Source organism: Cavia porcellus, unplaced genomic scaffold (assembly GCF_034190915.1).
Source record: "Cavia porcellus strain 051 isolate PalLab524CR breed Dunkin Hartley unplaced genomic scaffold, mCavPor4.1 scaffold_5, whole genome shotgun sequence".
Taxonomy (NCBI): Eukaryota; Metazoa; Chordata; class Mammalia; order Rodentia; family Caviidae; genus Cavia; species Cavia porcellus.
The window spans coordinates 53,744,445-53,758,175 of NW_026947488.1; the positions used below are offsets into that span (position 1 = coordinate 53,744,445).

A 13,731-nucleotide genomic window follows, 5' to 3' on the forward strand; every position below is an offset into this window, starting at 1 on the left:
CCCCAGACTTGAAGGTGGCTGTGTGACCATGTGACCTGGAGAAGCCACAAACCCTCCCTGAGCTATAGTCTCCCTAGCTGAAAATGCTGGTTACCAATGCGGTTGTTAAAGAGTGAGAGTTAATGCGCATGATGCATAGCAAGGTTTCTCTGAACATTCATAATAGTTGTCTTAGCCACCAAGTAGCAGAGCCTGGTCCAGACTGAGGGTATGGGGCCAAGCTCTGGGAAGGGACAGCTGAGCCCTCCCATTTTTTCCCCCAGACTCATGTTGTTGGGACCAGTGTCCACCCCAAGCCTGGAAGCTGTGTGGAAAGGTGGGTAAAGCAGCTCTGAGGCTTGGAGTGGGCTTCTCCTGCCTAGAAGCCAACAGGTTGAGTTCAGGTCTTGATTCACTATTCAACTGTGCGACTTTGAGCAAGTTGCTTAACCTCTTAGAGTCAGTTTCCCCAGGGATAAGAAGGTGCTCCTGGCTCTTCCCAGGATATGATGAGTACCGTATGAGGTAATATCAACTCAGTAATGGTCCAGCACCAGGGCAGAGCAGCTGTTGTGAAGTGGGTGCTGGTGCTGCCCTGACTCTATCACTTCTCAACCATTGAGCTAGGACCTGGGCATTTGGGATCATTGGTATCAACATGAGCTGACTTTTGGAGAGGGAGAGGTAAATGGACACAGTGAGACAGGGGATAATCTGTGGTCAGAATTTAATGAAGCTTAATCTGACCTGGCATGAGACCAACTAATCCATAGCTGCAAAATTGGTCCCATTATCTCTCTTTATTTATGTTTTTTTTTTTTTTTTTTTTTTTTTGATACTGGGGATCGAACTCATGACCAGGCGCTTGCAAGGCAGGCACTTATGCCGCTGAGCTAAATCCCCAGCCCCATTATCTCTCTTAATAAACTACAAAAGCTTAGAAAATTAGCATGTCTGAGGCTCTAATTTGAAAATGTGGCTAGGAAGTTAGATTTGACAATAGGATCAGCTTTGGTACCCCTGGGAAACACAGGAGATGGGCTCTGGCTTTATGAGGTCAATGCTGAGGCCTTTAGAGGAAACAGCTGCTTCTGAACCCTGAACTCAGGATTAGTCCTATCCCTGACATCTGCTCTTGGAGCAGAGGCTGAGGCTGTAGTGCATGTCCTCTGTAGGCAGTACTGCAGTACGGGCTACACTAGTTGTTGGGGAATCAAGACCAACCCTGTTAATAACCATCACAGGTGCTAGTGGTATGAGGCAGGGATGGTCTCAACAACGAGCTGAGAGATAAATCTCACCAATGACTTTTATAAAATGTAGATATGTCCCCATGGGAGAACAATCCCAAATAACCATAGAATTAAGAACCAGAAGGAATCCTAAAGATGATCCATAGTCTCCATAGAGCATAGAGCATAGGGGCTCCTACAGTGAAAACAGGATGCATCAAAACCTGTTTTCTGATCATGTTCTGTTCAGTTCAGTGCCTTGTGTGTTTAGTGTGAAGCTTGTGCACTGTTTAATCAACAGCTGAGAAGGCAGCTCTTCAGCTTCCTGCCCTACCTTGGCCTGAAGTGGAATGAGACCCCTGTGATGAGCGAGAGAGAGTGCTGGAGGAACATGTCAGCTACTTCTCTCAATGCTTTGGCAAAAAACAAAGCTGGGATCCCAAGAAAATAAAGGACCCAATGATGTTACCTCAGCACTCGGCTAGTGCTGTGTGCTGGCTTCCATTTTTATGGGAGAGTCCATAAGAGATATGTTCATGTGAGACTTCCTATGCCTTTTCAAACTTGCTGTTGGAGGTATTGCTGGAATGTTGGAAGTTTTTCCCTTTCACATAAGGTTTGATGTTAAATTCCTTTTAGAATTTGATCTTGGGAAATGTTCAGGGAGTTTATGTTCATCTCTGACAGAAGCAATGGCATCTACCTGTATCTTCCTTTGTCAAGACTTCCAGGAAGCTCAGAATTAAAATTTGTCCTTTTTTTTGGGCGGGGGTGGGGTGGGGACTAGGGATTAAACTAAAATTTATCTTTGTTTATAGTTGTTAACTTGAGTGGGTTTCTAGTACATTTTCTTTTTCTCTTCAGTGTTAAGACAATCTAATGTTTTTGATAATTTGGCTTCTACCATGTTTGGAATTACAAAATACCTGAAATCCTGTTGTCAATAAGCAAGATACATGGAAATAATGAGATTGAGAGTGCCTCTTGGGGAATATAAGAAACTAGATCTCTGGCCTTCAGGAGGTTCCCTTTTGCTTTTGGGGCTGTGGCATGAAATCTAGAGCTTCAACTTCTTAATTTGTTACTGTCTCATTGATGGGAAAGATTACAAGTCAGCTGTCTTCCTCTGGAAAGAATGGGTGATCTGGCCAGAATCAAAGAGCAGTTGGACTAGGGCTGCAGGTTAATTATTGGATTGTGGAGATTGGGGTTTTTGTTGCATGGTGTGGGAGTGGGCAGGCTGTTTATCCAGCTGGTCATCTCAGACTCCTGCATGTAAGAGACAGGTGGAGATATTATGAACACTTTTACTCAGGAAAAACGTAGTTCTGGGGTTGTTATCTTGCTTCTAAAAGTGGCTTAGCAACTATATGTTACCGGGCTTTGGATTGCACGCTGTTCACTCGAGTTAGATTCCAGGTTTTTCTCTCGAATGAAGAATTGACAAAACGAGTGAAAAACAGTGGCCAAGTTTATTCAAGAAGGTAAAAGTGAAGAGTGGGGAAGAAGCTGGCTTAGCAGACCAAGGTTGAGCCAAGTAAAGAGAAAAAGTGGGTAAGAGCAAAGACAAAATACTGCATCTGAGAAACGTGTGGGCCATCATGCAAAGGTACAATAGCAAGCTCTTCATGACTTGCTTCTCCTTTTATGCTGTCCAAATCTCAAGGAAACCCATGAAAATTTCTACATGTAGGTCCTGAGAAGCAGTGCTGGGATACCATCTCTCAGGCTGAAGTCTGGTCTAGATCATCCTATTGAAAACCTGCTTCTGGACTTTCAAGATGTCTCTGTGTAGGGCTTTGGAAATAGTTCTGTGCATCTGTCTGGGTTTTTTTTCTTTTTTGTTTGTTTGTTTGTTTTGAGACAGGGTTTTGCTATGCAGTTCAGGCTAGTCTTAGGCTCACTTTATAGCCCAGGGTAGTCTCAAACTTGCAACAATCCTCCTGCCTCAGGCTCTCCCCCTCCGAGTGTTAGAATTGCAAGAGTGCGCTACCATGTGTGGTTTGGGATCTTATAATTGACAGGTCATGCCTATAGTCCCAGCCAGTTTTGCCACACCCTAATCTTCTATCTCAGGGTGAGCTGATGAGAGCACCAAATGTGTGGGTGGGCATGTGACTGGGTAGATGACTCTTCCATCTGAGAGAAGGCTGGAGAAGTGTATTAGGGGCTGGTTCCCAAGGCTGCATCTTTACAGTTGTTCTAGGCATCCCAGCTCTTACTGATGCTCTGGGCAATGGCAGATATTTAGCCCTGCAAGGAAGATGGGACCTTCATGGGAGAAGGTCTAAATGGAGGTGTCTAGGCTTTCACTATCCTGGACAGGGCTGTTACAGATTGAATTGTGACAGCAAGATCCCCAGTCTTTCCTGAGTACCTCCTTGTGGCCAGTACTCTGTTAGGTGCTTTGGAGAAATTGAAAACATTGGAAGAATAAATGGACAGACAGATGAGTCCCATTCTCTGGGAGTATAAAGTCAGTGCTTCAGAGGCTGGAGACACATGCATACTCTAGAAACCCTCGCCCCTACAATACTTTCCATATATCATGCAAGCACCTTATATAGGAATATAGGCATATGGTCACATTCCCTTGCACCCCCTTTCTACTCCTATTTACACATCTATTCACACATTTATTTTAGAACTAGTTTTCCGACTCTTGTGCAAGCTGTGTCTTGGGCCTATGCCTGTCCAATTTGAGGCCTGGCCCCTCGTCTCAGCTCCCCTCAGGCAGGGTTGTCTGGGTGATCTTTCAAAAATCCTGTTCTCCTTCTTCCAGTCTTGCCTTATGTAGCAGAGGGCCCCCAGGGTGATGATTTCATCTTCCTGAGCCTCTGTTTCCTCAATCTGCAAATTGGGACTAATAATCCCCACCCTGCTTACCTCACAGGGTGGCACCAAGCATTCCCATGAGATAAAGGATCACAGAGTGTTTTTATTTTCTTTCTTGTTTTTTAGTCTTTTTGAGATAGGGTTTAACTATGCAGTTCAGGCTGTCCTTGAGCCCACTTTGTAGTCCATGCTGCTCTTAAATTTGAAATGATCCTCCTGCCTCAGCCTTCCAAGTGCTGGGATTACAGGCATGGGCCACCACATCCAGCTTGCAGATTGTTTTCCAAACAGCCAACTACTGTCCTTTTCCAAGTCTGGAATTTAAAAATTCTTGCATCCTCAAATGAGCTCTGTTTTTTCTAGCACAGAGGTGGTGAGGAGTGCTGGCTATTCCAAGGCCCTATTTCATCTGGTACTGTTACGTGGCATGAGCACTCTGCACTGAACTTTTGTGGAGGTTATTGGATGGTGAGGTCAGCAGGGGTCCTAACCATCTAGCTGGGAGCTCTGGAGCAGGTGAGAGAAACTGGCAAAGGAAGATGAAGGGAGGAGAGGTAGAATGTCCCCTCAAATTTAATTCTCACTGAGCCAGAGTGGGTCCACTTCAATTATAACCAGGAGCCTTCTTGCTTGGGAGAAACCCAGGGTTAATGTGTCCTACTGCACATACTTGTTGATTACTAGTTGGATCTTTAGAGCTGTCACAGACTCTACAGCTTTGGTGGATCCCTGGGGAGCTCAAGCAACACTGGATTAGAAGCAGACAAGTACTGATATGGAGTCTGTTTGTTATAAGCCCCTCTCGTACTCTTCTTGTCTTTCCAGCTGTGACTGAGGATCAAGGCACTACTGCCCATTCTAAGTAGTTGCCATTTGGCTCAGGTTTGTGAATATGGAGTCCGGGGAAACTCAGAAGCTGTTCCACCAGGGTAGTATGGTAGGAGTACATACAGGGTCTTTGTAAAGACCTCTGACCAGAGGTTGTCTTTGTTATCCCTAATCTGGCCCAAACCCTGTAACTTCTTACTGGGGAAACAGGCCCAGAGAGGAAGAGTGGCTAGCCGGAGTAGAATCTGAGCCTTCTTGACTCTATGCTCATTCCTACACCTATGAAGATAGAGCTTTTGCTTGAGGACACCTTTTATGAAGGATAGTGTAGAGTCATGTAGTACCTGCATGAATGAGGCCAGCTGGTAATTCCTGGTTGATCTGAGCAGTCCTAATGAGCCCCTGGAAGAAGAGATAAAATCTGGTTCACCAGAGAGTAGATGAGGTATTGTAATCCCAAATATTGAGTAAGGTAGTCCAAGTACTGTAAAATCTTTTCCAGTCTTCCTCACAATCCACAAAGTATATTTGTAATCCCATTGAGATGTTACTGGAATCTGGGCAAGTTAATTCCAATCTACCACCTTCAATGTGACCCGTACCTCCAGTAAAGACACCAAGACATATTCAAAGTTAAGGGCAGCCAGGGGGTTCTAAATCCAATCCCTGTGAGGATTCGTAGACAAAAGGCCCTGACCCAAGGCCTCTCCCAGAATTTATTATTTGGTGAAGAAGGGGGGTGACTGAGAGGATGGCGGCAACTATGTGTGTAATTTGAGCTGACTAGCCAAGGAGGGAGAAAAACATCTTTGCAGAATGCAGGGATAACATGCAGATGGATCAATCTGCATAATTCAATTAAGGTAGCAACTGAATTGGTTTTGGAGGCTGTTGCTTCAGTTTCTGATATGTAAATTTTTGTGCCTAGGGGACTCATAGCCTCTTTATCACGATGCTCATACCCAGTTGACATTCCTGGAGCTGACTGGCTCTATTATCCATTTGTTCTCATATTTTTTTAGCACTATGTGAGGAAATAGGAGACTATCTGATGGCTTTAGAGATTCCATACCAGTACCTTAGTTAGTCTTATTTGCAATGCCTAGAGCCAATTGAAGGGAGAAGGAGATATCATAATCAGCTCTGTACATATCAATTTAAGGAATAAGTCTCAATATAATCAAAGTCCCAGCAATTGTTTTGCATTCAAGGGGAGTCACTCAAATTCCCTTTTACAGTGAGACAGGGGCCTCTCTTGAGCTGGATGTCACATCTCCCTTTGTTGAGCCTGCCTGGGACCTCTGCAGGTTAATCTTATCTTGTCCTCCTGATGCATCATGAGTTTCTTCCCCTCCTCTCCAGAGTCTGATGAGGAGGCAGCAGGGTACCAGCCTAGCCAAGGAAATACCCATGTGATCAGGAACCAGTTATTTCCACCTCTCTGCCTCAATTTCTCATCTAAAAAAATAGTGATAATAAAGTCTTTTCACCCTAATATTTATAACGTGCTCTAAGAGCTAGGGGCACAAAAAGTATAACCCACCCCCTTCTCTGTATCTATGTGTGTTTGTTTTAAGAGTTAAAAGAACAAGCTAATTGTAGGTTGTGAGCTAGGGCTGCACAGAAGGTATAAAAGGGTGATGACGTGGGAGGTTTCTGGGGTGCTGGAAATGCTTCCCATTTTGATGGGGTTATGGGTCCTGAGATGTGTACAGTTGTCAAAGCTCATTGAACTGTGAATCTTGTGCATTTTATTTTAAATTATACCTTAGCAAACAAACTATACACACACACACACACACACACACACACACACACACACACTCTACAGGGTGAAAGGACCCTCGAGGCCCTTTTTTAGACCAGGTAGTCAGGGAAGACTTCTGGGAGGAGGCAACATCAGGGAGTCCTGTAGGAAGAGGAAGCTCTGACTATGGGGAAGGAATATGGAGAAACTGAGGCTTTAAGAGAATGGAAGCTTTATGTTCAGGATCATTTAGGGGTCAAAAATACAATCAGTAGGCTGAGGCAGGAGGATCGCTGCGAGTTCAAGGCCAGCCTGGGCTACAGCATGAGTTCAAGGCCAGCCTGAACTTCTTAGTGAAACCCTGCCTGTGAAAAAGACAAAAAAAAAAAAAAAAAACAACAACAACAACAACAAAAAAAAACCCCAACAACAACAAAACAAGTAATGGCTGGGGATTTCTCAGCACAGAACAGAAGCAGGTCTAGGTCTAGGCCTCAACCCTGTGGTCTCCTCTGTAGAAGGTGGAGGAAGTATTTAGTGTTTTCAAGGGAAGCCTTCTCCCTGTCCTATGCTTGTTCTCAGGGCTGCCTTGGCACTTGAGACTATTTAACCCACTTGGGAATGGGTTCCTAACTTATGGGGGTTCAGGGTCCAAGATGTGAACTAACTCCAGCTGAGGGCTGCCCCACCTGCTCCTCCAACTCAGCAAAGCACAGATCAAAGTCCAACTCTGGGGCTCCCTGGCCTTTCCATGACCATCCTGCTTACCCCTTTCCTCCTTTCCACACCTGCGTTTGCCTGTGAGGCCTCAGCCAAGGATTCCTCCTACCTGCCCCAGGTTTAGCCAACTTGCCTCTGCCCTCTGGCTGCTCCCAGCTCCACTAGAGGAACAGAAGCAAAAACTTAAGAGAGGTGGCAGGAGAACTTTCTAGAGGCAGAGACTCCTCGACTCTGCCCAGAAGTTTCCTCAAAGAGAGGAAGCTGAGCCAGTGAGCAGAAGGGGCAAGAACCATGTATGGTAGTGCAGACACTTTAAGAGTGAGGCCCATTTAGGAATAGCAAGTGGATAATTCTGGCCAAAACAGATGGTATTTTTGGGAAATGAAGAAATAAGATGGGAGAAGATCAGCCTGGATGCCTGCAGGACATGGATGCCTGCAGGACATGGGGAAGAGGTTTTCTGTGTTCACAGGTAGAAGAGGGCAAGAAAGGGAGAGGCTGGATGAGGAGTCCACCAAAAGCCTTTAGCTGCAAGCTTGAGGTTTGTGAGAGGAGAGGGAGGGAATCTGGTGTGGGGATGAGATGCTACATGGGAGCAAAGTCAGGAGGGGTCCAGGAGGCAGCTTGGATGATGGTGAGAAATGGTCAGTCAGGGGAGGGAGCAGGGGAGAGGGGATAGAGAGCAGAGGGGAGTGCAGGGGGAGAATTAGGAGGTGAAGGAGCAAAGGATATGGGGAGGAAGTGGCATGTACCTTGGGTCCTGTGGTGAGGACTGAGATTTCCTGGCTGAAGCCCCTCAGGACATGGTGGACATGGGCTCCTGAATTAAGAGGGTGATGCAGCTCTCTGATCCCAGTGTGGAGAATGAGAAGTGGGTTCTTGGATGCTATGTGGGCAGGGACCTCAAGGGTTTTCTTAGGCACAGGTACTATAAATGAGGCTCCACAGTGTCCAGGCTGTGCTCCTGTACTCAGCCCTGGTCTGACTAAAGGTCAAGTTGAGTTAACCTGAACAGAGATCCTGACACCTGGTGCCTAATGCCTACCTTGCTGCCATGTGTCTCATGGGGATGACTCTGTTACTACTTTCTTTACAGAGTTGAGGGCTGCAGCTTGGAGCTGTGCTGCTTGCCTGAGGTCACACCGTCTCTGGTGGATTCAACCCCAAACCCTATTCCACTCCACCCAGCTGTCATCTCCCTCACTGGAGTCCTCCCTGCCCCATCCCTCTCTACCTATGAGTCCTCATCTAGGGACTGTTGCCATGCAGGAGGGTGCAACATTGGCAGCCATGTCACCTTGAGGTAGCCCAATTTCTCTAGCAGTGAGGATGGCATTTTCCTACATTCCCTGCACAGCAGCTCCCAGGGAGGCTACAGAGTTACCTTGGAAGCAGAAGACTGGGAGGTCATGACCAAGCAACTCATTTTAGAAGCACTTTTTTCAGTAGTGACAATTTTATTCATGCACCCACTTCTGGAGAATTTGAAATCTTAATTCCTTTCACTCCTGCAGGAGTGCAGCCTTGTTTCCTCCTACTTAGGATTGGGTCCCAGAGGGATGAGCAGTGAACACAGGCCTCACCTCTTGTCAGGAAGTCTTCCTCTGGCTCCAGCAAGGTCCTGGTCATGCTGAGATTTTGGGAAAATTTGCATGCCAGCCCCCTCCCCAAAATTCCCACCCCTGCCCCAACCTTTCTCTAGTATCCTTCACATTCATACAAAGCTGCTGGACAAGGAAAGGATTGTGGAGTGGGTACCATCCTGTACACTTTCTGGGTACATTTCTGGGTACATTTACTGGGTGCCATCTTGTGCACTTTCCACATACAAATTCCATCCCTGGCCTGAGAAATGGGGCATCCATATCCTCCCTGCTGTCAGAATGAGGCCTAAGGGATATGTGTTCCCTGACCTGGGTCCCATGGCTGATATGTGATTTGACTGTAAACACTGCTTGATTTCCATCTTATTTGTTGTCCCTAGGAAGGAGGCAAGGGGTTCTCCAGCTTGGAACCCCTCCAGCCTGTCAGCCTCCTCCCAGGGATTCCTGGAGTGATTGACCAAGATGCTAACACTCAGAGCTGAGGTTCAAGTCCAGAGAGTCATGGACCACAAGCCAGGGAGACCTGCATTCTGGCCCTCACAAGCTGCCTGACTTTTGGCAGATTAAAGGCCTCTCTGAGCTTCCATGTCCTTGTCTGCTGAGGCTGATATGTACTCTGTCACACATTCACAGCTCCTGTACGATAGCCCCAAGGCCCGGCAGGAGGTGGACCATCACTGGCAGGCCTCGGGTGGCCCCCACATTGTGCGCATCATAGATGTGTATGAGAATATGCATCACGGCAAGCGCTGCCTCCTCATCATCATGGAATGGTATGTTGTTACTTTGCCTTGGTGCCCCTTCAGTTTCCCTATGTGCCAGGCTCCCTGCCAGTCTTCTAGGGTTTTCTCTGTCCTTCAGACAGCAGCTTCGGGTAGCACCCAGCCCCTGAAGGATGGCAGAGTAAGTAGCCACAGGCCCTATTAGCCACCAGGGAACGCCTTCAAGGTGGGAAAGAGGCCACACAAAACTCTCCCATGGCCTTCCTGGGCACAATTTCCACTCTGTGAGGGGGGATGAGGAGTGCTGCCAGAGAAGGCTGCCAAGCCTGGTCTTTGAGAATAGAGGGTTTGAGGAAGAGTGTGGCGCACATAGTTCCCTCAACTTTCTCCTTATATGGGGTTTGTCCTGGTCCAATCAAATGCCAGGTGTTGAGGCTGAGGACCAGGAGCTACTAGCCTCTTCCATGTGGGCTTCTGCCACTGCCACTTGCATCTCTGACCCATCCTTCTTCAGACCCTGTGGCCCCAACTGGGCTTCACTTCCTCCCTTCTTTCAAATCCTTCCTATTTGTATAGTTTAGCCAGCTTTTAGAGTTGGGGTTCAGATCCTGACTGTTGCCTACTCGCTGTGTGACTGCGGGCAGCTCCTAACCTGTCTGAATCTCTGTAACTCACATGTAAGATGTGAAAGAAAATATTCAAGTAGCATCACTCTGAGTTTGTCTCTGCTCAAAGAGCTCATGTGTATCACATATCCAATGTTCATGAGTCTGTGAGGTTAGTGCTGTTGTGCTCCTTTTACAAAATAGGTACCTGAGCCACAAAGAGGTAAATGTTGTAGTCAGGGGTTGGGAAGAAAACAGTTAGAATCAGGACATGGAGTTTATAATATTGTTTTATGATGGTCACCCAGAGTTAACACAAGAAAATGCAGGAAATCTATACACAACATCAAAAATAGAGTATTTAACCAAGGGCTTGAGTCCCACAGCAATGTCCCGCATGAGTCCAGATGAAGACCCAGAGCTCAAGACAGTGCCTCCCATGAGTCCAACTGGAGGTCTAGAGCCCACAAGAAGGACTCATGCCAGTCTCTTTTACGGATCCGTGCCAAAGGTCAGTAGTGGAAACCAGAAAGTCCATGCCAGCGGGGTGAAGGAGCTGTGCTGGTAGGTTGAGGGTTATATGCTAGAGCCAAGAAGTCACACTCACAACAAAGACCAGGGCTGTCCTGCAAAGCACTACAGCCATCCTCAGCAACATGGAGGCCCTGAGCTCCTCCTCCAACAAGCACAGTCGAGTACGTGCCAGGAAGCCAGCGTGACGAGTTCATCCCCGAGACCAAGTGGCACACGTCTTCCTCTCTGGAGCCAGGAAGTAATGCTCGATGTGAGGACCAGAGCTTCTCCAGGAGAACCAACAGCTCAAACAGCAACTCGTAGGAGAATCCACAATACCTCAATGCAACAATGCACCTTAATGCCTAACTTCTCCTTCTCCATGTCTCTTTTTATACTGGCAACTTTTTTCAGGTGGAACATCTACACTCAGCATCCTACTGATTTAATTAAGTTGACCACCAGTTCTTAATCCATAACAGTGGAGGAACCAGTCCAGGATCATATGACAGTGCACATGAGGGTAGAACCCAGGGCACAGTGTACAGAGAGCAGTGAGACCTTGTGATGATAATTGACATTCAGGGAAATAGACATGGGCAGGGTTGGGAGTTCCTGAGGTCTCACAGCCAGATGGAAGGCAGTACACCTGGGAAGAGAGGGGCTTCCTGGCAGGGATCTTAGTTGACCACTTTCCCTCAGTTCTAAAATTTCAGAGCAACCCACCCAAGCTGCCAGTCCATCTGTGTACCAGATTTTCCAAGGGACAAGGAGGCTGATAATAGCTAAGGAGCAATAGGACCTGGAGGCTGGGTCTCTGAGCTGGGGCAGGTGAATGCGAATGTCTCATCTCCCTCTCTGTTCATAGTCATCTTCTCTTGTAGCATGGAAGGTGGTGAATTGTTCAGCAGGATTCAGGAGCGTGGCGACCAGGCATTCACCGAGAGAGGTACATGCAGGCTGCTGAACCAGTGTGGGGAGACAGTGTGAGAAAGATGTGCCAGAGTCACTGTGTGCCAAGGTCCTGCCCCTCCTTATTTCCATCAGATCAAGAGAGGGTAGGACAGAGTGCCCTGTCCCTCCAAGGGCTTCAAGGAATCCATGACGCCTTATTGCAGACACACTCTCCATGGCCCTGGGACCCTGTTGGTACTAATGTACATGGAGCTGAGCAAGGTAGCCTAAGCTTGAAGAAAGAGGCCCAGGTGGGCTAAGAGCATTTCTAGAGGAAACTGGGGTACTAGGGTAGGAGTCTAGGATGGAGTCACAGGACTATTATCATCTTGTACTGGCCTGTAGATCACAGCCAAGAGAAATGAGGGAATGTGGGTCCCCCAGTGGCCTGACCTTTGACTGACATCGGTGACCTCCCCCATTTATGTCTACAGAGGCTGCAGGGATAATGCGGGACATTGGCACTGCCATTCAGTTCCTGCACAGTCAGAACATCGCCCACCGAGATGTCAAGGTAAGACTTCAAGTTATAGACTGGGGGACCAGCAAAGGAGGTTTTATATTATTCTATAACTTCTGATGGTTCCAGCACCCCCAGGATGGAAGTCAAGTTCCTTGATCAGCATTCAAAGCCTCTGTTCCTAGGCTCAGACTACTCTCAGCCTCTCCTCCTGTGGCTCCAGTATACTAATTATACTCTTGCCAAATGGATCTCATTTCCTCCAAAACTATAACCCTGGTAGTAGTAAGGATAACTAACTGCCTGCCAGTAGGCAGGGACAGTGTCTCATTGAATTCTTAACACTACCCATTCCTTAGATGAGCAAATTGAGGCTCAGAGAGAAAGAGAGAGAGAGAGCACAAGATTAAGTGGCTTACTTAAGGCGTGCAGATGCTGCCTGGGGATCCATTCATCCACCCACATCCTCAACAAGATATTTTGTGACCATGCAGTGTGCCAGGGGCAGACTAATGCTGTGAGTCTTCTGTAGAGTCAGAGTTATAGTTTTAGCAGATTCAGTCCTCGCATACTAGCCTTTTAAAAGAAACAGTACAACACTCAAGCAGGCCCAGTTGTTGAGCCTTCCCAGAAATATTCTGGAAGCTCAGTGCTTTAAATTTCCTCTCCTGGGAAGATTGGGTGTTCCCAGGAAGCCCTATATGCACACATATGCACATGCCCACATAAGCATACATGTGTGAGCCACCATTGCAGCAGAATCTGCTCCCCACGGTCCCTCCACAAGCCTAGAGCATTATTCACCTCAGTGTGAGTCAGGCAGGCCAAGGGCAGCTGCTGCATCTGGTCCTTCCTTTGCCTCGTGGCACCAACAGTTATTCTTTGACTCATGTGGAGCCACAGCAGCCCCACCTTCTGAATCCTTGCTTTGTTTTGGCCTTGGTTTCTTTTTTTCCTAAGGGGAGAAAAGCTTTCTATAGAACAGATACCTTTGTAAACACTAAACCAGCTTCTCAGTTTTTATCCCAATCCAAGGTCACATTGTCTCAAATAGAACCTGAGAGAATGGAGCTTCATCCAATACCCTGCAGAGTTTGGGACTCTCTTGTGTACCTTAGCATGGGCCTCTATCCTACTCATTCATTAAAAGTTATCTTTGGTGTTGCTTCTTCCATGTAGTCCTCCTCATTGTCCCTGTTGCCAGGTTCATCTGTACTTTGCTACAACTAAGAATTGTTCAGGGTCTGAGCAGTCAGAGCCTTCTCCTCTGGGCAACCTCAGGTGGGGCTGGCCTGCTGGCCTGGCAGGCTTCCTTCAAGGCTGGGTGTAAGACATGTGCTTGGCAATCATCCTGGCTTTTGAGCAGTCTGCCTCCCCATACACTCACGTTCTGGTGTTTCATGGCAGCCTTACCAACTTAGGATCTCAAGTTCCTGGCTCTATGTACTGCATGGCACTTGGTCATTCACAGCATTAGTCCAGCACCTGTCTCCCTTTCCCCTCAGTGAGCATAGATGTCATCTTGCAGGCAC

General features: G+C 47.2%; 1 protein-coding gene across 1 annotated transcript in view; it reads left to right on the forward strand.

The window, feature by feature from the left end:
* The window catches only part of Mapkapk3 (MAPK activated protein kinase 3), a 29,938-nt gene that overhangs the window by 10,970 nt on the left and 5,237 nt on the right, over positions 1-13,731 (forward strand). The window contains exons 3-5 of the mRNA XM_003476703.5: positions 9,579-9,718; positions 11,670-11,734; positions 12,174-12,253. Coding sequence (XP_003476751.1) covers positions 9,579-9,718; positions 11,670-11,734; positions 12,174-12,253 — 285 coding nt within the window. The remainder of the gene's footprint in view (positions 1-9,578; positions 9,719-11,669; positions 11,735-12,173; positions 12,254-13,731) is intronic.